The sequence below is a fragment of the Schistocerca nitens genome, chromosome 1 (genome assembly GCF_023898315.1).
Source record: "Schistocerca nitens isolate TAMUIC-IGC-003100 chromosome 1, iqSchNite1.1, whole genome shotgun sequence".
Classification (NCBI taxonomy): Eukaryota; Metazoa; Arthropoda; class Insecta; order Orthoptera; family Acrididae; genus Schistocerca; species Schistocerca nitens.
This window is the reverse complement of record NC_064614.1, coordinates 550,081,289-550,104,811: the sequence shown is the minus strand read 5'-3', so window position 1 is coordinate 550,104,811 and position 23,523 is coordinate 550,081,289. Positions and strand designations below refer to the sequence as shown.

Sequence of the window (23,523 nt, the reverse complement as noted above, 5' to 3'; positions counted from 1 at the left end):
AAATCCAGGATAGAATAATGATAATGTTATGGAAAGGATAGATTGCTAAAGCAACCTGTGCAATCTCTCCCTGCAACATATCCTATGTTCTTATAACCACCCTGGCCTCAAAAGTCACTAGTCCCTGTCCTTTGCTTACCTATGCCCTTCCCTGCTCCCACTCCAGCACTAAAAAACCACTATTTCATCAACATGCCCAGTAGTCCTTTTTCCCGTCCTTTACTTCTCTCTCCTTTCCTGCTTCCCTTCTCAAACCCCCTGACGCCCTACCCTGTCGCCACCACATCACTGCATGCTCCCACAAGCAGCACTACACCTTCCCCTGCCATGATCCTGCTATCCCTCCCTCTCCCCACCCCAGTCTCCTCCATAACCTCTCCACACACAGATTGTTTTCCCATCAGTCACAGCTTTTACGCGCAGTCCGACCTCAGCAGCCATAGACAGTCATGTGTGTGCTAGTTCTGCTTGTGTGTGTGTTTTATTGTTTTCACGTTACAGGAAGGTGAAAGCTTGAATGTGTAGACATCTTTTTGTTGTGCGTGTGTGCAACTCACTGTGCCATCTACATGATGCGGCTATGTTACACTAAGGTTTTAGAGTGTATGAAAATCTCAGTTTTGTTTTATTTGAATCATTCTAGGCACAGGTTGCATAATCATATCTCCAACGAGGGAATTGTCCATGCAGACATTTGGTGTCTTAAAGGAACTTATGAAGTATCACCACCATACCTATGGTTTGTTAATGGGTGGTGCCAATAGACAGACTGAAGCCCAAAAACTTGCAAAAGGTGAAGTACTTACTATGCATGTAAATTTTTGTGCTTTTTGTTTTTGAGGCTATATTGTGTCTGTGGAATTTATGTTTGGAAACTATTACTTACCCTTTTAGGTATCAACATCATTGTGGCGACACCTGGGAGACTATTGGATCATCTTCAAAATACTGCAGATTTCTTGTACAAAAATCTACAGTGCCTCATAATAGATGAGGCTGATAGAATATTGGACATTGGATTTGAGGAAGAAATGAAACAGATTATCAATCTATTGCCAAGTAAGCAAATCTTGTGTTTTTATAATCTGTAGAGTTTGTTTGCAATAATTGAGAATGTGTGTGTTAAAGTACTTGTATTTATGTGACCAGTAGATACTATTTGGAGATAAGGGAAAAAGAAAATCTCTTTACTTTTTTCAACAGAGCGCAGACAGACTATGCTTTTCAGTGCTACAACTACTGCAAAGACAGAAGCACTCACAAAATTAGCCTTAAAGAAAGAACCAGTCTATGTTGGAGTAGATGATGAGAAAGATAAGGCTACAGTGGAAGGCTTAGATCAAGGTTAGTATTTTTGTAATACTTCATAGTTTACTGTCAGTTATTATGTGTGTGTTAAAAGTACTTTAACCCAGATAGTCCTGAAGAAAAAATATTAAAAATTTTTGTATACATTCTAATACTTTATTAGCATTTGTTGTTACAAACATGGAAAACAGATTTTACAACAGCTACATTTTAGTCTAGTCACAAAGGTCTTCCTTCTGGAAGGATGGCAGGATAATATGACTACATTTTCAACAATATTACATCAACTACAATTTTGTATGGGAAGGCAGAAAACATGAAAAATAGAGAGCCAGATCACACTTGAGGCACTTAGTGGTGATCTTCTTCTTGCACATTCTGCATTGCAGTTGTATTTTCTTGTTTGTTTTGCCATCTACTGGTAAATCACCAACATAATGTTCTTTCCCACCACAGCGTGATTCAATTTCATTTACTCTGGAATGTTGTTCTCTGCTTTGGACAATCCTCTTATTTCCGTTAAGTACGGCAGTGGCAATACGGCACATAAATGTGAGATGATGATCGATTGGCCCCTCATTAAGCCTGTACAGATTCCAAGCATTTTGTTCAGCAACATCGATTAGACGTGCTATTATAGGAAAATACCACTTTTTTCTTTGTATGTATGTTCTATATAAGGATATATTTTGACTGCACAATCTATGCCACCCATATGATTATTATATGCTTGGAACAGTCTATGTTGAGGCACTGACACTTTCTGTTTCTTCTCCCTGGAGAATCGGCCTACCTGTCTTAGTGGCAGAGCCTGGTTGTAATTGGTAGCCAAAGTAATGACACTGTTATCATTCCACATGAGAATTGATATTCCTGAAACAAAAGAAAGTTAATTAACATGTTGATTTATTTCAGAGCATAACATTTTAAAGTATATATTCAGACTTTTGCCAGAATTTTTATCTGAACAGGACTCGTGTATTCCTCTTTTCTCCTTCCTGAATTTTTCTGGTGGAAACAAAATGCAGCTTTTAGGTATTTTGTTCTGGCGGATTGTCCCAGTAGCTTCAGTGCCTCTTTTCTTGAGATCTTGCAGAATTGAACGCTGGTAAACAGGCTGTTAAAGAAAAGTCGGTATGGAATATTGTGCAGCAGCTGACCAGCATATGTACATATAACTCCATACCCCAGATCCTTGCCCTTATACTTTTTGCTGCAAGTTCTAGCTCCCTGATAAGTTTCCAGCCATATTAGATATCCATCGCTGGTACCTCTGCACCAGAACTTATATCCATATCAAATTGGTTTTCCTGAAATATATACCATTATGAAAACACTTGAAATTATTTGGACATAATGTAATTTTTTAAGATGAGTTAGTCACCTTCGATGAACTATTTACACCCATGTCGTCCAAAATATGGCACCATCGACTCATCAACTGAATGGAGGCGCTCACGTGATGCAAGAGCTATAAATCTCTCATTTAGCATGGATAACTATCATCTGATTTTTGCAAATCTATCATTTGGATCCAGTTCATCATTGTTGCAAACATGAAGATTGTTCATAATAAAATTGAATCAGTCTCTTGATATGGCATTGGAGACAAATGCATTATATCTGTCAGTTTCTTCTTGCCCGTATATCTTCCTCCTCTGGACCACAACATACCCACTAAGGAGAAAAACAGCTATAAAAAACCGCATTTCATTTTCAGTGCAGTCTCCAAATCTATTTCATTTTGCATACTGATGTATGTAACCATCAGACTGATAACCTCTTCGTCAGATAAATTTTAATAGTATTCTAGAGGACTCGTACCTTTTTTGTTAAGTGCATTATTCATTAGAGGCCATTCTACAGTTGATTCAGGAATGCTGTCTTTTGTCCAGTTAAAACTTTCTTGGAAAGACTTACATTTTGAAACAGAATCCCATTTATAATTTTGAGGAAGGAGGATTAGCTGACAGAGAAATCTGATGCTTATTACCAGTATCATTTCTGTTGTTGCTACTCACTGAAAATGTACCAGGTATTTGTTCTTTCTGAAAAGAATTTGTTTCCATTGGTGAATCTAGAGTCAAAGTCTGAATATGTGGGTCAGTAATCAAAACATTTGCATTTAGCTGACTTGCAGGTAAGTTAGCTGTATAAAGATTATCCTCAGTATCTGAATCTTTTTCAGTAATGTCACCTGTAGCATTCAGAGGAGGAGTTAGGGCCACATCTACACCATTATTTGGTAAATCATCATTGCGTAGAGAATTTCGTATAGTACATTTAGTGTAATCCTTTTCCTGCAAGTAAATAGGAAAGATGTCTTGCAATCCTGCATTTCTTCTGGAAGGATGTTTAGAAATAAGGCCCTAAATGCTACCTATGTAACTGTCTAATATAACATTTTTACCACTGTATGTAAGATTAAACATGTAAGATGTTATTAACATAAAAAAATATAAATAATAAACATTCATAATAAAGAATGAGATTTTCACTCTGCAGCGGAGTGTGCGCTGATATGGTAGAGCACTTGCCCGCGAAAGGCAAAGGTCCCGAGTTCGAGTCTCGGTTGGGCACACAGTTTTAATCTGCCAGGAAGTTTCATTCATAATAAAGTTTACCCACCCATGCAGAACTATGTCTGTCAGTTCATCCATTGCAGCAGAAGAGTTATTTTCAAAGCATGACACAGACGACTGTGGCACCAGTATGACACTGTTTGGCTACACTCTTGTCAACAATGGACTTAAAACTTAGGTTTCATTGTTTGAAAAATGTTCCACAACTCCAACAATGTTAGTTATTTTAATAATTGTACTTCTATGCATACAATCCTTCTGGAAAGATCACAGGGTCATCTGGGTTAAATGATAAATATTCCACCCCCTCCCTTCTTGTACAAGTACTACATTTAAGAGCAAACAAAAGTTTTTTACAATGGCATGTCGGTGGTCCCCCCCCCCCCCCCCCCCCTCCGCGCCTCTCTGGCATCTTTAACCAGCCCACAATGAGTTGGCTATCTGGGGTGTCATATGATCTATTTTCTGCCCGGAACTCACACTTGTCAGCCCCCAAACCGTGCTACTCTTAGAACTGATGGTACCTTTGAACTTATTGAAAGTATTGGTCATACAGATGTAAAATTTAAAATAAATGAAAAGCACCAGTTTGCTTTTGTTCTACAATATTACTCTAATTGTTAACCGGTTTTTGGCTTACTAGGCCATCTTCAGACATTTACTAAGTATTATCACCAAGGAGTTACATGTTAGCAAACAACATTGGAAGAGAAGTAACACATCTAGACTGAAGTAGAAACATACAGTAAGTAACATCTTTGCAGTGAAAAAGTAAAAACTGAACAGTACATAAATAACAATGGAGTAAACAGGAAAACCTTTAGCACAAAATGGGAATAGCATGCCTACATAACAGTTTCTATTAATAAACAAAAGTAATAAAATAAAATTAGTACTAGATAAGGCTGTTATCAGGAGGTATGAAACACGGAGAGTGATACACAACCAATTAAAGAGACAGTTATCAATGTAACTACAAAATACATAAGGAACTGAAGCAGTATCAATAAGATAAACAGAAATAAATAAATGTAGGAAAATGGAGGTGTTTGAGGGAACCTACAGTTTGAGAGTGTGGTGATACTGCATTTTAACATTAACATTAGAATCAAAGCAGTGAAACAGTTTTCATTAAATAAATGAGCAAAGTAAAATATGAACAGTATTTGGTGAGACAACTACAAGGGGTGTTAAACATGGACAGTAATACAAGTACCAATTAAAAGAAAGCCTTAACTATTGAAACTACAGTCTATGTGGAATACAAAGACAACTTCAACAAAACAAAACAACTTAATGAATACAGGAAAATGGGAATATGTTGGAAGAGAGAGTGTGGGAAGTAATGAACAACAAAGATGATTATATGAAGCTTAGGAGAGGGAAGTGTTGAGCTGTGTCTGGTCATTTTTGGATGAGATATGGACTGTGAGCAAGATGTTTGTTAATTTCCAGGGCTTCCAGAAGGTTTAGTTTATGGCCTTTGTTTGCTAAGTGAAGTACATGGGACACTGGCTGGTAGTTGTGACCCTCACTCAGTACATGCTCAGCAAATGCAGAGTCTGAATTCTGCAACCTCCAGCTGCGTTCATGTTCAGTCATCCTAGTTGATATGTCTCTGCCTGACTGACCAATGTAAAATATGTCACAATCAGAACAGATGATTTTGTATACCCCACTGATGGCTAATAACTGGATCTTGTCTTTGCTATTAAAAACACACTGGGCTGTCGTGTTCCTGACATAGTAGGAAAGCCTATACTTGCAGGATTTCAGTGCTTTGGCTACAATCGTTTATGCCTGACCTAGAAATGGTAGTGTACACCATTTCTTGCAGACAGTGTATGGGGAAGCAGATGGGGCATAGAGGAGGGGTATAATTTTCCATTTTTGTTTCCTGTACAAGATGTGGTCAATAAGAACTGGATTGTAGCCATTGGCTGTGGCAATAAATCTTATTGTATCTAACTCTGCTTTAAAATCATCTCTGGACATGGGGATAGATATGAGACGGTGTACCACTTGAGTGGAAAGCTGCATGTTTGTGAGCTATGGGGTGTTGTGAGCAAGAAGGTGTTACTGTGTCTGTAGTTTTTTTTCTGTAAATTTTGAAACAATGTGTATGTGTACTGATGTCAGTGGTGAGATCTAAGAAGTTTATGGATTTGTTGCCAATCTCCATAGTTAACTGGATATTTTTATGTTGACTGTTTAGGTTTTTCAAGAATGTGTTGAGTTGTCTTGTAGTACCAGTCCAAATACACAGGACATCATCTACATATCTAAACCAGTATTTGATGTTTGCACTCAAAGGTTACGTTTTTAGAAAATTTTGTTCAAAATGGTCCATAAATATTTCAGCCAACAGTGGACTAAGAGGGGAACCCATAGCTAAGCCATCTAATTGTTTATAAAGAGTCTCTTGGAACTGGAAATAGTTCTGTGTGAGGAATGTCTGTGTGGCCAGTCTAAAGTCATTCAATTCCACAGGATTGACATTAGACTTGTGCATCAGCTCTGTCAGAATATCAATGCATTCTACTACTGGTATGTTAGAAAACAAACTGCTGACATAAAAAGATACTAATTTATCAATGTGTGAGACAGATATACCTTTTAACTTGTTTACTAGGTCCACGGAGTTTGAAATACCATGCTTTGGTTTTAATTTAGTCTTGCTCTTAATTAGGACATCCAGTTTACCGGCTAGTTTGTAAGAAGGAGCAGTGATTGATGATACAATTGGTTGGATAGGAACATCTTCACCGTGCTGTGTTTGGAGCGCATTTTCATCTGGAAGGGAAGTTCCTTGAAGATTGTTTGATAGTGTGTGGCAAAGGTGAAAATCTGAAAGTGCAAGATCATGTGAATAAGGTGTATGTGGAATGACTTCCCAATTCATGTATGGTGCTTTTTGTCTGTGTAACAAAATGCGAGCGGGCATTATTGCATCACTTCATACAGCGTTCCTGGTTTTTGTTCTTGAATTGTGAATGCAATATGTCTTAGTTATTGACAGCAAATGTCAGCAGTGATGGTTACACCCCAGAGAAGCAGTTCATAGTACACACCATTGCTGTTCCATCAGATGCATAACATTATCTTCTGTATATGTTGCTGCTTTGTTTGGGCTCAGTCATTCCCATCTTTTCATTATGTTAACATTTCTCATCCCCAGTAACGATTTGACATAGGAATGGTCGGTGTCTTTTATGAGCTAGCTGATAATAAGCAAGCAGAGATGCACATGTGACCATCCTTTGATTTTTGTGATTTGAAGCATGTGGTACCCTTACACCCGATTTTTGAAACTTCCCCATTGCATTCAAAATTCACACAATGGTGGAATGACCACAGTTCATCACATTCCTGAAGGTCTTCCTGAATGTGGATATCAATAATGTCGAAACAATCTTTAAAATAAGAACCATTTTCTTGCCATTCTCTGACCAGTGGTATTATCCACATACACATTGTGCACATGTTTCTTGTTGCCTGTGCTACTGTCACCCATCTTCTGAACTCAATAATAAGAATATAAGGGAAATAGTCAGATTTCTCCACTTCACACTCCATTTTCTAGTGCCCACAGTGCCACTCAGTATCTCCAAATGATAAAATGACAATATATAAACTCAAATAACAACAGTTATCTACAAATTAAAAATGACAGCCGATAAATAAGCCCATAGCAACTGGAATACCAACTTGCAAAACAGAAGTGCTATGAACTTGTGCAACAACCTAATATAATGGTAAGATATGGCAACCTCTAGTCTAGTTCCGGTTCATTGACAATATCTTCATGATCCAGACTGAGGGCCAAGATACCCTATCCTGATACCCTCACAACTTTACTACCCTCTCTCCTATTCATTTCACCTGGTTGTCCTAAACAGAATGTGCTGCCTTCCTGGATGTTGACCTCCACCTCTCTGATGGCTCCATCCACACCTTTGTCCGCATTAAACCCAGTAATCACCAAAAGTATCTGCATTTCAATAGCTGCCATCCCTTCCACATTAAAACATCACTCCCATACAGTCTGTGGATGACGTATAGTCAGTGACGAGATTTCCCTTGCCCAGTATACTCAAGGTCTCATGAAGGCCTTCAAAACAGGTAATCTGTCCCCAATCTTGTTCACAAAAAGGTTTCCTGTGCTATATCGTAACACACCTCCAATCCTCCCACCATGCTCAAGAATAATTTAGAAAGGAGTGCTGCTCCTAGTCACTCAATATCAGCCTGGACTGGAGCAACTGAACCATGTCCTTTTTCAGGGCTTTTTCTCTTATCATGCCCTTAAATGAGGAACATATCACCCAAGATCCTTCCTACCCCTCTTAAAGTGGTGTTCCATTGCCCACCCAACCTACACAACTTCCTGGTCCATCCCTATGCCACTCCCACTCCCCAGCCACTTGCCACAGGGATCATATCCCAGTGGAAGACCAAGGTGCAAGACCTGCCCAATCCTCTTGTCCAGCACTTCCTACTCTAGTCCTGTCACAGGCTTATCCTATCCCATCTCATCAGAGCCCAAGCTACTTGTAAAAGCAGCCATGTCATATACCAGCTCTGCTGCAAACACTGCACAGCTTTTTATGTCAGTATGACTACTAACCAGCTGTCCACCAGGATGAATGGTCATCACCAAACAGTTGCCACGAACAATCCGGGCCATCTGGATCCTTTCCTCCACCATCAGTTTCACTGAACTACACAGATGAGAGTTACCCTTGCAACACATTCTTCACTGTCGTAATTGTCCTGGCCTCAATCTCTGGTAATCCACAGTCTCCACACCCTCCACCTAACAGTTTTTCCTACTACCTTCCTTCATTTTGTCACCTTCTCCCAAATCGTGTCTCTATTGGCTCTGACAACTGTGCATCACTTGCCAGGGTTATACAGCTGGAGACAGGCAAACTCATTCATTCTTGGACACTAGTTCACTGGTGATTGCTCTTTTTTGGGAACCATTCATTTTTACTCATTCACTACTCATTTGTGCATGGTATATGTTTCTTATGAAAAATTGAAAATTAGCAGCATTGACTAAAGGATGGAAGGTGCCAAGAGGGGGCTTTTGCCTCCCCTCTGGAGTACAGAGTTTTTATTCAGTGCAGGATTCTCACAGACTTGCAGAAGTCCGCGATTCTGCATAATCCCTCGTTTAGCCAACTGTAGTGTTATGTGGCTGATAGCAGTGAAATAATATAAGGTGGCACACGGAAAACCTGTCCCGAATACAGGCAGCTTGCCAATTATGCACAATTTGTTGACCACTATGAGCAGAATAGATAAACACGCAATAATTAGGCAGTAAAGAAATAACAAATAAGCTAATGCAAACAACTTCAAAACAATAGATGACGATTGATGGGCGACAATGGGCGGCCTAGTACTAGAGCTGATTTTTCGTGTGCCACCCTGTACCACTGAATTAATGTTGTAGAAGTTATCATATTCTCTTTACAAAATATGAGACCAGACACTCAATTATGGAGTGCAGGCTTCATTCGGTTGTTCAATCGGTTGCCTTCCATTACAATGAACATTCTGTTTTACCTTGGATCAAAAAAAGACTGAAATGTTCATTCATGTGTGCCATGCCAACTTCATTTGCATGTTTAATAACAAAAAAGGTTGTCTTCTGCTGTTTATTGAAATAATGAAGTAAGCTGAAATGCCCTTTTGTTACCTGAAAAGATATATGAGTTACATACAACATAATGTTTATGTGATTTACATAAATATAAAATACGTTTTAATTACCGGTTCTTCATGCTGAATAACTTACAAAAAGAACCAGAAGTCCAGAGTTCAAGAAAGGTTTGAAACAGATCTAGAACAGGCGTGCGCAGTGAACGAAATGAACAGCAACTCTGATACTGAACTTAACTAGGAGCAGTCGGCAGTGGAACTGTGAAGAGTGACCATGCGAAGAAGGGCGAGTCCGACCGAGAGAAACAGACACCGAGACAGAGATGGGAACGGGACCAAGGCTGGAACAAGACGGGCTGATGTGCTGTTGTGGGAACAAGACCGACTGTTTCCTGTTCCTGGGAACTACAAGTAGAAAGCTGTGACCGAAGTGAACTATGAAAGACCGTTCCTTAGAATTCATTCCTTGCTCCTTCCGTTCACTTTGGTGAACCATTCCTTTGGACCTGTTTGTTCGCGACCGACCCATCACTACTACACACCTACCACCTCTCCCTCCTGCAGACTGGCTGCCCCCCTCCTAGGTGCTAACCACCACCCACCAACCCCTAACCCTCTCTCTGCCTCCTGCCTCTCTCTTCCTCTATCCATCCTACCTGACACAATCACCACCCCAACATAGTCCACCTGCTGAAATGCAGCACTGGCATTGTTCATCAAGCTGGAGCATGTAGGGACATAGGTGCGCTTTTACTTTTATTTACATCATACCAGAACCTTTCTACAAGATCACAGTCCACAGATACCTGATAAGGTTGCACTTATGGTACAGCACAAGCAACATTATCGTGGTAAGTTCTGTGGTTCATGGCTGGACTTAGATTTGCATGAAAAAATATAGAAATCAGTATCAGAGTGGTATAATGCACAAGAATTATTCAATATAGGACTGTCTTGTGTCATATGTATTTGCTGGTGAGATTTCAGAGTCTTGCAGAGACTCGGGAAGAACTGGGTTGTAATGTCGTTTATAGCACCCTTTCAAGTTGCTGTTTATCTCAACATGGTATACTTTCAAGAGTGTATTGAACCAGGGAAACAGTTAAAAATGCCTCCTGGGGCAAAATTAGGACTGTTGGTGGAGGGATGTGGCTGCATTGCCAAGCTGTTTTTGACCAGATAACCCCTTACCAAGAGGTGCAGTGATTGGGCGCATTGTCGTGGTAGAGCTTCCAGGAACTGGCTCTTTTTAATCTGATCTCTCATGATCCTCTACCTCCCCCCTCCCATCCCCTCTCTCTCAACCTTTTCAGCACTTCCACATAAAAGACGTCATTGACACCCGCCCAGCAGCTGCAACTCATGAATGACAATATCACTAGCATTGAAAAAGACAATCACGTTCCTTCACTTTATATCTGCCAAGGAATGCCTTCTTGGGCCTTGTTGACTGTGAGGTGTGTCATTCAGAACTCTTGTCTTTTTGACTCAGGGTCATACTTGAAAACATAAACTATTGTCCCATTATGGTGCCGTCCAGACAAGCAGCATCTCTTCTAGACAATTCTAGAAGTTCACAAATGAGCACTCTGTTGGCTTTGTGGTTGTTCCTCAAAATTTTTGGAACCAGAGTTTGCACACACTTTAATTTAAGATTGTTTGGTTACAATCTCATGAGACAATGGTTTTTGGTACATAAAGAGTCTGAGCTATCAGATAAATGTGGAGTGTCACTGTCTTCACCTTTCAATGCTGAAGGGCTTACAGAGTGAATTTCATTGTGGATGTCAATCCAGTCTTCCAAAAATGCATTGTGCCACTGGAACACCTGACCTGCTGCAGTGACAGATATACATCCCAAACGCCTGCTCAATCACCAGAAATATTTTGACAACAGACTTCCCAAGTCTCATGGTTTAGCTTCATTGTGTATTATTGTTTAAGTGAATGCTGCATAACATCTGGAACCAGACAACCAAACTCTCTCATAGGGACACGTGCTGACTCTCTAGGAGTTGAGGGGAAAACAGAGATTGGTCACATTAGGAAGTGAAAACCTCATCAACTAGCCCAGGGGAGAAGACTGCATTTTGACCATTAGGAGTGTCAGAATAGAGCTAGTGTCATTATCTCTCAGAAAAACTTTGTTTAGTATCTGTGGAACTCATCCTTTAGTAGATATCTTTGATTTGTTAGTTGGTAAAGGAAGAAAAGGAGGACAAGAATCAGAGGCAGCAGGATTTGATGTTGAGTTGATTTAGCAACTTCGCTTCTGTTATTCAGACTAAGATCATCATTTGTCAACATGGTGGTGGTGGTGGTGGTGGTGGTGGTGGTGGTGGTGGTGATGAGAAACAGAAAAGGAGGATATGAGGTGGCTATTAGGCAGTGAGTAGCAGAAATTATGGCCAAAAGGATTCTGTGACTGAACAATGTGTTTGAGAGAGAATTTCCACTTGCACAAAGAGAAGCTGATGTTGGAGCACACAAGGGAGTGGAGTGTGGGTAGAAACATGTGGCACATTCCTTGACACAGAAAAGTAAGTCACCTATCATCTGCTAAGTGGCATGATCTGTCATTAATTGGTCAACTTTGCCATTTAACACAGTTCTGCAGACAACATTCACCAATGTGGGAAGCTGGTTGGTAGTTATGCACTTAACAGAATGTGTAATGGTAGCAGTGGAGTTGGAATCTGTTGCAGGTGGCTTTACAGGTGTCATTCCTCTGATTTGACAGTGCATACTTGTGACTAGACTGGAATAAAATGGGCTGGAGGAGTAAGGGATGACATAAGACGTGTCTCATACATAACTCCTTTATACTATCAATAATGTGGCAAGCTTTGGAAATAGATGTAACATAATGTTGGATTGCAATATATAATTATTTGGGTGAAGCTGCTATTCCAGTTTGGGGTGGTGTTGGGTAATACACAGTTTGTTTCTTTGCAGCTGTATGTTGGATGTGGTGGAAGTAAGAGTGAGTGAGTGAGTGAGTGAGTGTGTGTGTGTGTGTGTGTGTGTGTGTGTCACTCGTGCAGTTCTCCGCAGTTTCTCTCAACAGTTTTTATCTTACTCAATTTTATCCTGCCCTTGCCTCCATGCCCTAGTACACAATCTGCAATATAACACTACCCTTGTCTGCAGTCAGAGCAACCAGGCAAGATCTCTCTTATTTTGCCATTCCTGTCCCTTCCTTTCCAAGCCCTTACCACACCCTTCCTCTAAAGTTTTTCACATTAACCTCATCCAGTTTGCTGTACTGAACCCCACACCCCACACAGGATACAGGATGTAGTTGTGTGGATGGGTATTTCTGTCTTCCAGTGTGCTCTGCTGAAGGACACATGTTTGTAAGCTGAGCTATAATGTTCCAGTTCTTGTTTATGTGCCTGTCCACAACTCAGCATCTCAACTACATTGGGTGTCATAATCTTACTCCTTCCATTCTTAGCTCCACACACAGGTTTTTCCAGTATTGTTTACATCTTGGTAGTTCTAATACACACATCAAAAAAGTTTTGCATCACCTCAGTTCTGAAAGTTCCGGAACCTGTACAAAAAATTGGAATAGAGATCAACATAAACATTATTTCTACCCTTTTGATTGCTCATGAAAACTGCACATTGCATATTGTGCCACCATACAGGGAGACCTTCAGAAGTGGTGGTAAAGATTGCTGTACACACCGGCACCTCTAATACCCAGTAGCACAACCGCTTGCATTGATGCATGCCTGTATTCATTGCGGCATGCTATCCACAAGTTCATCAAGGTCCAGATTGTCCCACTCCTCAATGGCGATTCGGTGTAGATCCCTCAGAGTAGTTGGTGGGTCATGTCATCCATAAATAGCCCTTTTCAATCTATACCAGGCATGTTTGATAGGGTTTATGTCTGAAGAACATGCTGGCCACTCTAATCAAGCAATGTCGTTATCCTGAAGGAAGGCATTCACAAGATGTGCACGATGGGGGTGCGAATTGTCATGCATGAAGACGAATGCCTTGTCAATATGCTGCTGATATGGTTGCACAATTGGTCGGAGGATGGTATTCACATATAATACAGCCATTATGACGCTTTCCATGACTTCCAGTGGTGTACGTCAGCCCCACATAATCCCACCGCAAAACATCAGGGAACCTCCACCTTGCTGCACTAGCTGGACAGTGTGTCTAAGGTGTTCAGCCTGACTGGGTTGCCTCCAAACCCATCTCCAATGATTGTCTGGTTGAAGACATGCGACACTCATTGGTGAAGAGAACATGATGCCAATCCTGAGCAGTCCATTCAGCATGTTGTCGGGCCCATCTGTACTGCACTGCATGATGTCGTAGTTGCAAAGATGGACCTCGGCATGTATGTCGGGAGTGAAGTTGCACATCATGCAGCCTATTGTGCACAGTTTGAGTCGTAACATGACATCCTGTGGCTACACGAAATCATTAGTCAACATGGTGGCTTCGCTGTCAGGGTTCTTCTGAGTCATAATCTGTAGGTAGCAGTCATCCACTGCCCTTGGGCAACCTGAGCGAGGCATGTCATCCAGAGTTTCTGCCGCTCAGTATCTTCTCCATGCCTGAACAACACCGCTTTGGTTCACTCAGAGATGCCTGGACACTTCCCTTGTTAAGAGCCCTTCCTGGCACAAAGTAACAAAGGGGACATGATCGAACATCGATATTGACCGTTTAGGCATGGTTGAACTACAGACAACATGAGCCGTGTACCTCCTTCTTGGTGGAGTGAGAGGAACTGATCGGCTGTTGGATCCCCTCTGTCTAACAGGCACTGGTCATGCATTGTTGTTTACATCTTTGGGTGGGTTTAGTGACATCTCTGAACAGTCAAAGGGGCTGTGCCAGTGATACAATATCCACAGTCAACATCCATCTTCCGGAGTTCTGGGAACCAGGATGATGCAAAACTTTTTTTGGTGTGTGTAGATTGCAACATAGAAACCACATTGTATCAACTTTTAATAAATCATAGTGTAAGTTTAATTAATAGGATCTTTCCTCATTTTTACAGGTTACGTTGTGTGCCCTTCAGAGAAGAGGTTTCTGTTGTTGTTTACATTCCTTAAGAAGAACAGAAAGAAGAAAGTTATGGTTTTCTTCAGCTCATGTATGTCAGTGAAATACCATCATGAGTTACTCAACTACATTGACCTACCTGTTATGTGTATACATGTAAGTATATGGCCAAGTGTATTATATTGTATTTGATTTGCAGTGCATAGCTACCCTCTTCGTGGGTGTAATAACTTGCCCATCAACATTGATCACTGCACAGCTCGTTCAAGGCCTTTGCGTGCCGTGTGCTACTACCCCTGGTGCCCCTTTTGTTAGCAATATGTCTATAAAGTAACTTTCCCAATTGGCTGTTAATTTACAGCATTGCTTAAAATAACATATAATTCATTTTAATATAACTGGTATTAAAAACAATGTAATGTAGCTCTGAATAATTGAAGACTGTGCCTGTAATCTGTTGCTAACACTTTCGGAATAAGTAATCAAGCTAGTTCCATCGTCACTCCTAATTTGAACATCCTTGTTTTTACTGCCACCTTATGGTGCTTAAAAATAAAACTTTTGCTTTACTGCATAATTTCCAATCATTCTTCACAATGGAAATTTATATATGTCTGTTATTATTTCTAACCAGTATTGTGCAATTTCCATACATGGTGTCGTCTTGGGTAAGCGAAGAGGGCACTTTATGTTCTGCAAGGCAGTGTAGAATGAGCAACTTGTGCACTGCAGATGAATAACTTTCTGCAGTGTCTGACCTAAATTAGGATGAGGTATGGTTTGTGCATGAGTAAAATTACTTATGAAACGAAAGGAATCAAAAGGTGTAAATCTGTTATACTGAGATATTAGCTGCACATTAGTTTCCTGCCGCACATTATTAATCTAATTCACACTAGGAAGTAAAGCATTAGAATTCCCACTTTTTGAAACAGCATTTGGCAAAGCATTGACAACTGGACAATAAAGGACAGGAGCACAAATTAAAAATGCACAAAACTTAGAAGTGTTACCTTTGTCAAGCAAAAGGAGAGGGTAGAAAAAAAGAAATGTAAAAAGTCCATGTACTGTATAAAGTGTATGGTACTAGAGGAAGGAAAATGTTCATTAATACTCAGAAGGTGCAGGAAATGAGTTAAAAGTAACAGTGGACTAATAAGAGGCCAGGGTTTAAAATTAAGAAGATTATAGTGATCTGTTAGCAGTTAAAAGGTCCAGGAAGAGACATAAAATAAAAATAATTGCACAATGCAAATGGAAACAGTGTAAAGAAAGGTGGTATAAAAGGAAATGATCCAAAATGGGATGGCAATGTCAGAAAATAAGCCATGCTATTAGTGCCCGGGGTTGCCACAGGTTCTGGAAATCAGGGAAATATTGGGGAAATTTGAAAAAAGAAACACTGGAAGAATCTCGTTTTTGTCTCAATAGATGAAATGATTTGTTATCTGAGGTGTTGTGCATTGTTACTGGCTGGGTGCAGCTGAATATGTGTGCCACTTCCCTCCTCTCTCATTACTACTGCTTCTCGCCTTCCTACCACTCCCCTCAGCTTGCAGTCAGCACTGCCACCACTTCTTGCTGCTAGTCTTGCAGCTGCCAATAAGAGACAGGGAGGCCTGAGAGTGGTTTGTTTGGATCTGATTCTCAGAGATTTTAGATGCAGCGGCTGGAGACAGCGATTGTGTTTGCATGAGTTGTGCCTGAGTGATCGTATGTATGCTCTTGTTTCCTGACAAAAGCAATGACTAGTTGTGAGGGCGTGATGGTCTTTTCTACGTGCCTGTCTGCAGTTCAGCAGTCATCTTTACGGTGAGTTACTACTTACCCTCATTATTATTGATTCTGAGAGAATTTGAGCAAGTTACCTGTTGCATGGATTGATCATCGTGGTCTTATTTCATCAACATGCTGTCTGTGGCTTGTGAATAACTGGCCACATGAGTGGATTTCCATGTTGGACCAAAACTGTAGGCCGTTTCTGCAGGTACCTGTAATGGATTGGGCCTGCCAATGTTTAACTTACCCTTGAGATTTTAAAATTTGTCAGGGAAAAATACCAAAACTTGTCTAGAAATCAAGGATATATCAGGGAATTTCACTTGGGGAAATTTGCGGCAGCCCTGGTGCCACAATATGTGAACAGGGTGAAATGAAGGCTGTTTAATAGCATGGAAAGGGACAAAGGAGGATTAAAGTAGCATATGATTTTCCTAGTTTATTGGTCTCTCCATTTCATTGAGTGTTCAGCAACCGGATGTGTGTTACAGAGTAGACTGTTGGAGGAACTGTGATCATTTATTCTGAGAGAGAGCTGAGTGCATGTCATGTAGGTACAGAGTGCTACACAAAATTGCAAGTAAGTTAATTCGCTTTGTACTCACTCATGTCACCTTTCCACTGGTTTGCAGGTTTTTACCAGTTTCGGGGTTGTGGGATTTTTTGAGTCTGTTAGTGTGCATTGAGTAAACCTTAGAACTTGTGGACTTAGTGAATATGATCCACCGAAGTCTGCCTAGGGTGTTGTAAGCCCAGACGTATGGCCATTGTGTTCATAGTGTATGTTGTGAGAAATTTGACAATGGTGTTTGATACTGTCAGTCTCATTTTACAGCATGTCTCAAGGAAGGTATATCCTTGGGATTGCTGTAGATTGATTAGTGCTAGCCCATGGTGATACAATACTGTTATAGTAAGAATGCCATTTCTTGCTTTGCTGATGTGTCATTTTTAAATAATATTGAGATACGAAAGCACTTAAAGGATAGCTAATATCTTTAATGTTTCATCAGAGGGGACTAAGGCAGTTAAAGAAGAATGTTTGTGATGTCATTAATTCTACAATTGTGAAACCATAGATACTGCTTTTGTTGTTACACTTGATGTGAACACAAGTGATGTGGTGAAAACCAGTAATGGGTGGCCTTTGAAGAGACCCTTTAAGAGGGAGGCATTGGATACCATAATTTTTTTCTATATTTCATCCATTTTGTCTTGTAACAGTATTATATGCTTTGAATGGCTGATCAGGAGGCAGGAAGTATGCCCAAAATGGCTAAGAGGGCATACATTATAGTCTGAATACAACATTTTGCACTTGTTGTACTCACTAACACATCATTCACACAGTTTGTTGGCGAAAACTGGCATGGTTTTCCTGGTATTTTCTTCTGGCTTTTACCTGCCAGCAAAAACCACATTGTTTCCTTCAGTTGTCATGACCACTATCATCAGATCATTCCAACTTGTGCTTTTTGTATGAGGTTGAGGTTGAAAGTTACTGGTTTCATTAAATACATACTGCTTCTCTGGTTATATGGCTATCACATCTGATTTCCCTTATTTCCCCTTGGAAATGGAGTACCTGTTAGTGCCTATTACAAGCAGTGAACAGGGTTTACAGGAGGAACTGCATCGTATTAGTTCTGGGTTTGATTTCTTTTCATCATATTTTCTGCTCTCACCCTATAGCAACAGCAGCATATTGTTCCCATAAACAATCACTCCTTAACTCCTTTTAGCTGCAGCACAAAGCTGTAGTGTGATGGCAACAACTTAGAAATGTCTCCTTTGTGTTAGGCAAAAATGTGTATTGTTATGAAAGTAATTCAGTTGCTGCTGCTTGAGAGTTTTAGTCTGGACTGTCTAGTGTCCTGGTTATTCAACATTGAGTTTAATCATGGATTTTATTAAGCAGAGTACTGGCATTTGATTATCTCTAGGTAGTCATTTATTTCATTTCTAGAAGTTCCCATTCTTCTTGTAGTCACTGATCATCAATAGACGTTATGAAAGAATTTGGTCAGTTTTTGTTCCCTTTGAGGATCATGACAGCCATTCGGTGAAATCTGTTAAAAAAGTGCCATCTTGCCAACCTGGAAAAATATATAGCACAGGTTTTGTTTAGGAGCACAGGAGTGGCCTAGAATCATAATTCAGGTATGTGTAGGTAATGTAAGAGCTATTTAATTGCAAACTTAAAGTGCATGGAATTCGCTATCTGTCAGTAACTAGGTGGTGTAATGGTTAGCATTTCTGCCTAGCAAGCAAGAAGACCCGGGTTCGAGTCCCGGCCGCAGTACAAATTTTAATTCATTCCTTCTGCTTTGATCGTTATTGTATGTAAAGAAGAGACTTGAATGTCTCAGGGAAACATTTAATTATAAGTTCTACTACATACTTACACATGTAGTAACATTATTTGTATCACTTCAGATATTTTTTAAGACTCTGTTTTTGCTTCTCCTGTAACATTTGACAAAATGGTGTTAAGAGGTTTTTATTGCCTACCATCGAGATATACTTAACTTTTTTTCACAACACATTGTTTTTTTTTTTTTTAAATCAAGAAGAGTTGTTTGTTTTGTTCTACCAGCATTATCTAGTGACAGAAGTTGTGTGCATTAAAAGAGTGGTAGTTCCTGGTGATATCAAGTACTTGCAAAGCAGCTGCAAAACTAGTTGTAATGTTGTTGTCCTCATTTTTGTCGTCTTCTTCTTCAGGATGGTTGTCACCACCAGTTTGTATTCACTGTTTGTTCACTAGAATTTCATGTACCTCACATTTATCTCAGATGTGAAAGTATACATGTCATCATCACAAGAAACAAACTTCTGGAAACTCACATTTCCAGGAAAATCTGTGACTCCACTCAATTCTTCTTGTGGAACAATTTCATCTCAGTCAGCAACTGATATACCACAACCAGCCTTTGCAAAACAATTCAACACAGTTTGTTGTGGTAACTGAAGAAAACTTCACAAGTAAAGGCTGCTAAAAAGCATTTCATTTGAGGACTGGTTTCAGCACAGCTATGCTGTCATCTTTGGACTTTATGCTTTAAAAGATTGCAAAGTATTGTCCATGACTGTTGCAAGTCACTTCACATTGTACATATACCTTTCCCATCATCATAATCATGGTAGTGTTTGAAGTGTATATGCAATGTGAAATGACCTGCAACACTGATAGACAGTATGTTGTAATATTTTAAAGCATAAGATCCAGTGATGAATCCGGTCATCCAGTAAAATAATTTTTTAGCAGTCTTGACTTGTGAAGTTTCCTTCAGTTACCATATATTGCAGATCGCCCTCATACTGACAGTGTTAGGAATAGAAAGTCTGTTATGTTACACAAAACCAGCAGCAACAAATGTTTATGAAGCCTTTAAGATGTTGAGCCTCACTACTTCATTCCTCTCAAGGAAGGTAATTGACAATTGCTACTCAGTATTTGACTTGTGTGACGTGTGTGAAACTAAAAGAAATCAAAATCCCACGTAGACATGTTAGGAATTGTATAAAAACTGGATTTTAATTGGCTGAATGTTTTATGTTTAGTCCTTAAAAGCAGACTTTTTCTTAAACTGGAGAGAAATAACATTGTTCTTTTGGGGTTTTCACTGGGACCGACGGAAATATTTATTAAAATAGGCATTTCCTTAAAAGCAGGTTTGTTAATTTGGGGTTTTTAATGTACTGTTACAGCAAAATCTACATTGCTTAGAATTAACATACGGACTGACGTAAGAAACATTTTTTTTTAAATTTCCTCAATCCATCTGCACCATCTGCAATTGGCCATGTACAGCCGTGGCCCCATTGTTTTAAAATTCTTATTTTGGGTGCTAACCTTACAAAATTGTCCAGTGTCACTGAAATTTTATTCTTCAATTTGTTCCATTCATGAATATTCCCTTGTCTCTGAGTACAAAGCGAATTAACTTACTTGCAATTTTGTGTAGCACTCTGTACCTACATGACATGCACTCAGCTCTCTCTCAGAATAAATGATCACAGTTCCTCCAACAGTCTACTCTGTAACACACATCCGGTTGCTGAACACTCAATGAAATGGAGAGACCAATAAACTAGGAAAATCATATGCTACTTTAATCCTCCTTTGTCCCTTTCCATGCTATTAAACAGCCTTCATTTCACCCTGTTCACATATTTCTGCTACCAGTGTTACTAGTTACATTAGTTCAAACATTTGGTAATCCATCCCTACTGCAGCCACTACCAAAATACCACAAGCTGCCATGGCTGTACAGGCTTTCCTGGCATAATAATTCTTGCTAGTCTTCTTGGTTCTGCAGCAGGACTGTGCTGTCTTCAGGAGAGACTCGCATTCGGGAGGGCGACGGTTCAATCCCGCGTCCGGCCATCCTGATTTAGGTTTTCCGTGATTTCCCTAAATCGCTCCAGGCAAATGCCGGGATGGTTCCTTTCAAAGGGCACGACTGCCTTCCTTCCCCGTCCTTCTCTAACCCGATGAGACCGATGACCTCGCAGTCTGGTCTCCTTCCCCAAAACAACCAACCAACCTGTCTTCAGGAGAAAGAGATGCTGCTGCCGCCATCACTGCCGCCATTGGCAAGTCCTGGTGAAAACTTGATGCCATGATTGGAAACTGTCGTCCTATATAGTACACGGTGCATGTACCAGTCACCTCTGGGGCTGCTCCATGACTGGGCTTTTGGTGCTGGCATCACAAATTGCCGGATTCCGTTTCTTGTTGCACCATCTTTCTGTGATTGGGCATTAAGTTCAATTGTTATTCATTGGGGTCTCGTTAACGAGGCCTCATTGTGTCAGTCTCATAATCTCTACTGAGAAGAGGCACCCAGCATACTCTCAGGAAGTACAAGCGAAATATGATATCTGATCTGTTGTTAGTTACGTTCAATTGCAAAGTTCCTACTCTCCTTCCTCCACTCTACTTTCCTTTTTCCAATTTGAGATCTGACTGGCTAATAATGGAAATTACCGTTAATATTCCAGTATAGATTTTTTTTGTTTGTTTCTTAGGAATATTAAAACTTGCGCTAAATGTTTACATCTGTGTACTACAGTGATGTAGTAGAATGTTTCTATTGGCTGGTGTGTTACATGATACACTTTGTCTCACTACTGCACATTGATGCAATTAATGTCTTGTTACATGCATATTAGTGTAGGATATTGCTGGGTTTCCACAGACATGAATTTCTTACATGCACATCACCCACCACCACTCGTGTAAGTCAACTTCCATGTGGAAACACCATTCTTGCTCACTGTCATACCATCTTATGCATAAGTTACAAAAGCTGAAAGGCCTACTTTCTTGCACAATTTGCTTCACCCACCATCACCTACGGGCTTCAGCAACTACTGATAAGTGGATATGCTCTCATTTTTCTCTAGTTTGTTTGATAGCACAGATCTAGAATTGTTTACGAATGTGGAAAGTTAGTGTTATGCCAAAAATAAATAAATAAAAATATTGGGCTTAATCTTCAACTACATAAACAAACATTTTTTTAAAATGGCAAAATGTTAAACAGTGCCATGGAAATATCATTCTAGCATTCAGCAATACATTATAATCACTTACACAGCACAGAATAACACACTTTTGTTTGAAGTGATCAAATGAGGTAAAAAGTATTGAAACTGAGAGTGAACTTGCTGAGTATTACTGCAGAAAAGTCAATACTGTAAAGGTGTTTTTTTATTTTATTTTGTTTTATTTTAGTATAACAGTAATTTTTTGCTTTAGTCTGTGAGTGTAAATATTACCATGAAGTTGAAATTTATTTGTGGCTTTAGAGATTTAAAACTGCTTTTAACCCCATTAAAATCCTATGTAAACATAACAGTGTTCTTAATCAAAATATCCACGGGTGTACTGCCGGTCTACAGTGTCCAACGGGCACAATATTTCGGCGATCATACATGTCGCCATCATCAGGTGAACTGACGGACTGAGCTCCTGTGAACGTGCCGGCACGGAGATCCGTACACTATGGCTGCTCAGGGGGAACTGGGTTCGGTCGCGGTGGTGGCCGATTTAAATACCCTCCGCCCGCGTCGCGCTCACTCCACCGTCCGCGTCCCGCGCCACGGTCGCGCGGTGGAACAGATTGTGACGGCGTCTGAGATGACGTCGGTGTGATGGCTCTGTCTGCCGTGGTCGTCACAACTATACATTTGCTCGATTTACTCTTGATTAACCCAATCGCTGGTTCCCAAGCCTTGCTAAGATTATAGCCACAGTCACGGTTTATGAGGTCATCATTGATGCGAATTTCGATGGCCTCTCTAACAATGCTGTCCCAGTATCTCGACGTCTGTACCAGAATCCTCGTGCGTTCATACTCCATAGCGTGATTTTCCGACAAACAATGTTCAGCGACCGCCGACTTGCTCGGATACATCAGTCGAGTGTGCCTCTGGTGTTCACGGCATCGATCCTCGACGGTACGCATCGTCTGACCAATATACGACTTGCCACATTGATACGGAATCTGGTACACGCCGGCCTTCCTCAAACCGAGGTCATCTTTGGCGCTCCCCACCAGTGCACGAGTTTTATTCGGAGGACAAAACACAGTTCCGACCCGGTGTTTCTTCAAAATGCAGGCAATTTTCCCCAAGAGTGCGCCTGTATATGGGATAAACGAAGTGCCTACCTCCTCCCTCGTGATTTCATCCATCTCCAGGTTGTGCTGTAGTGGTTGGGCGGAGAGCATGTTGAATCTGCCACTCTGCGTACCCAGTTTTTCGAAATACAGTTCTCAGATGTTCCAATTCCTGGGGTAGACTCTCTGTGTCAGAGATAGTGCGCGCCCTATGTACTAGAGTTTTAAGTACCCCATTCCTCTGTGAAGGGTGGTGGCAGCTGTCTGCGTGCAAATACAGATCAGTGTGCGTTGTCTTCCGATACACCCCATGACCTAGGGTGCCGTCAGGCCTTGTCTTGACCAAGACGTCAAGGAAAGGTAGTTTACCCTCCGTTTCAGTCTCCATAGTGAATTTGATGTTGGGGTGTATGGAGTTTAGATGTGTAAGGAAGTCAAGGAGTTTATCCATACCATGTGGCCAGATGACGAACATGTCGTCCACGTAACGGAAAAAGCAAGTAGGTTTCCAT

At 40.5% G+C, this 23,523-nt stretch overlaps 1 protein-coding gene across 1 annotated transcript in view; it reads left to right on the top strand.

The window, feature by feature from the left end:
* LOC126254251 (probable ATP-dependent RNA helicase pitchoune) overlaps positions 1–23,523 on the top strand; it is a 48,809-nt gene that overhangs the window by 17,353 nt on the left and 7,933 nt on the right. Inside the window, exons 5-8 of the mRNA XM_049955296.1 lie at positions 644–793; positions 895–1,059; positions 1,204–1,344; positions 14,599–14,759. Coding sequence (XP_049811253.1) covers positions 644–793; positions 895–1,059; positions 1,204–1,344; positions 14,599–14,759 — 617 coding nt within the window. The remainder of the gene's footprint in view (positions 1–643; positions 794–894; positions 1,060–1,203; positions 1,345–14,598; positions 14,760–23,523) is intronic.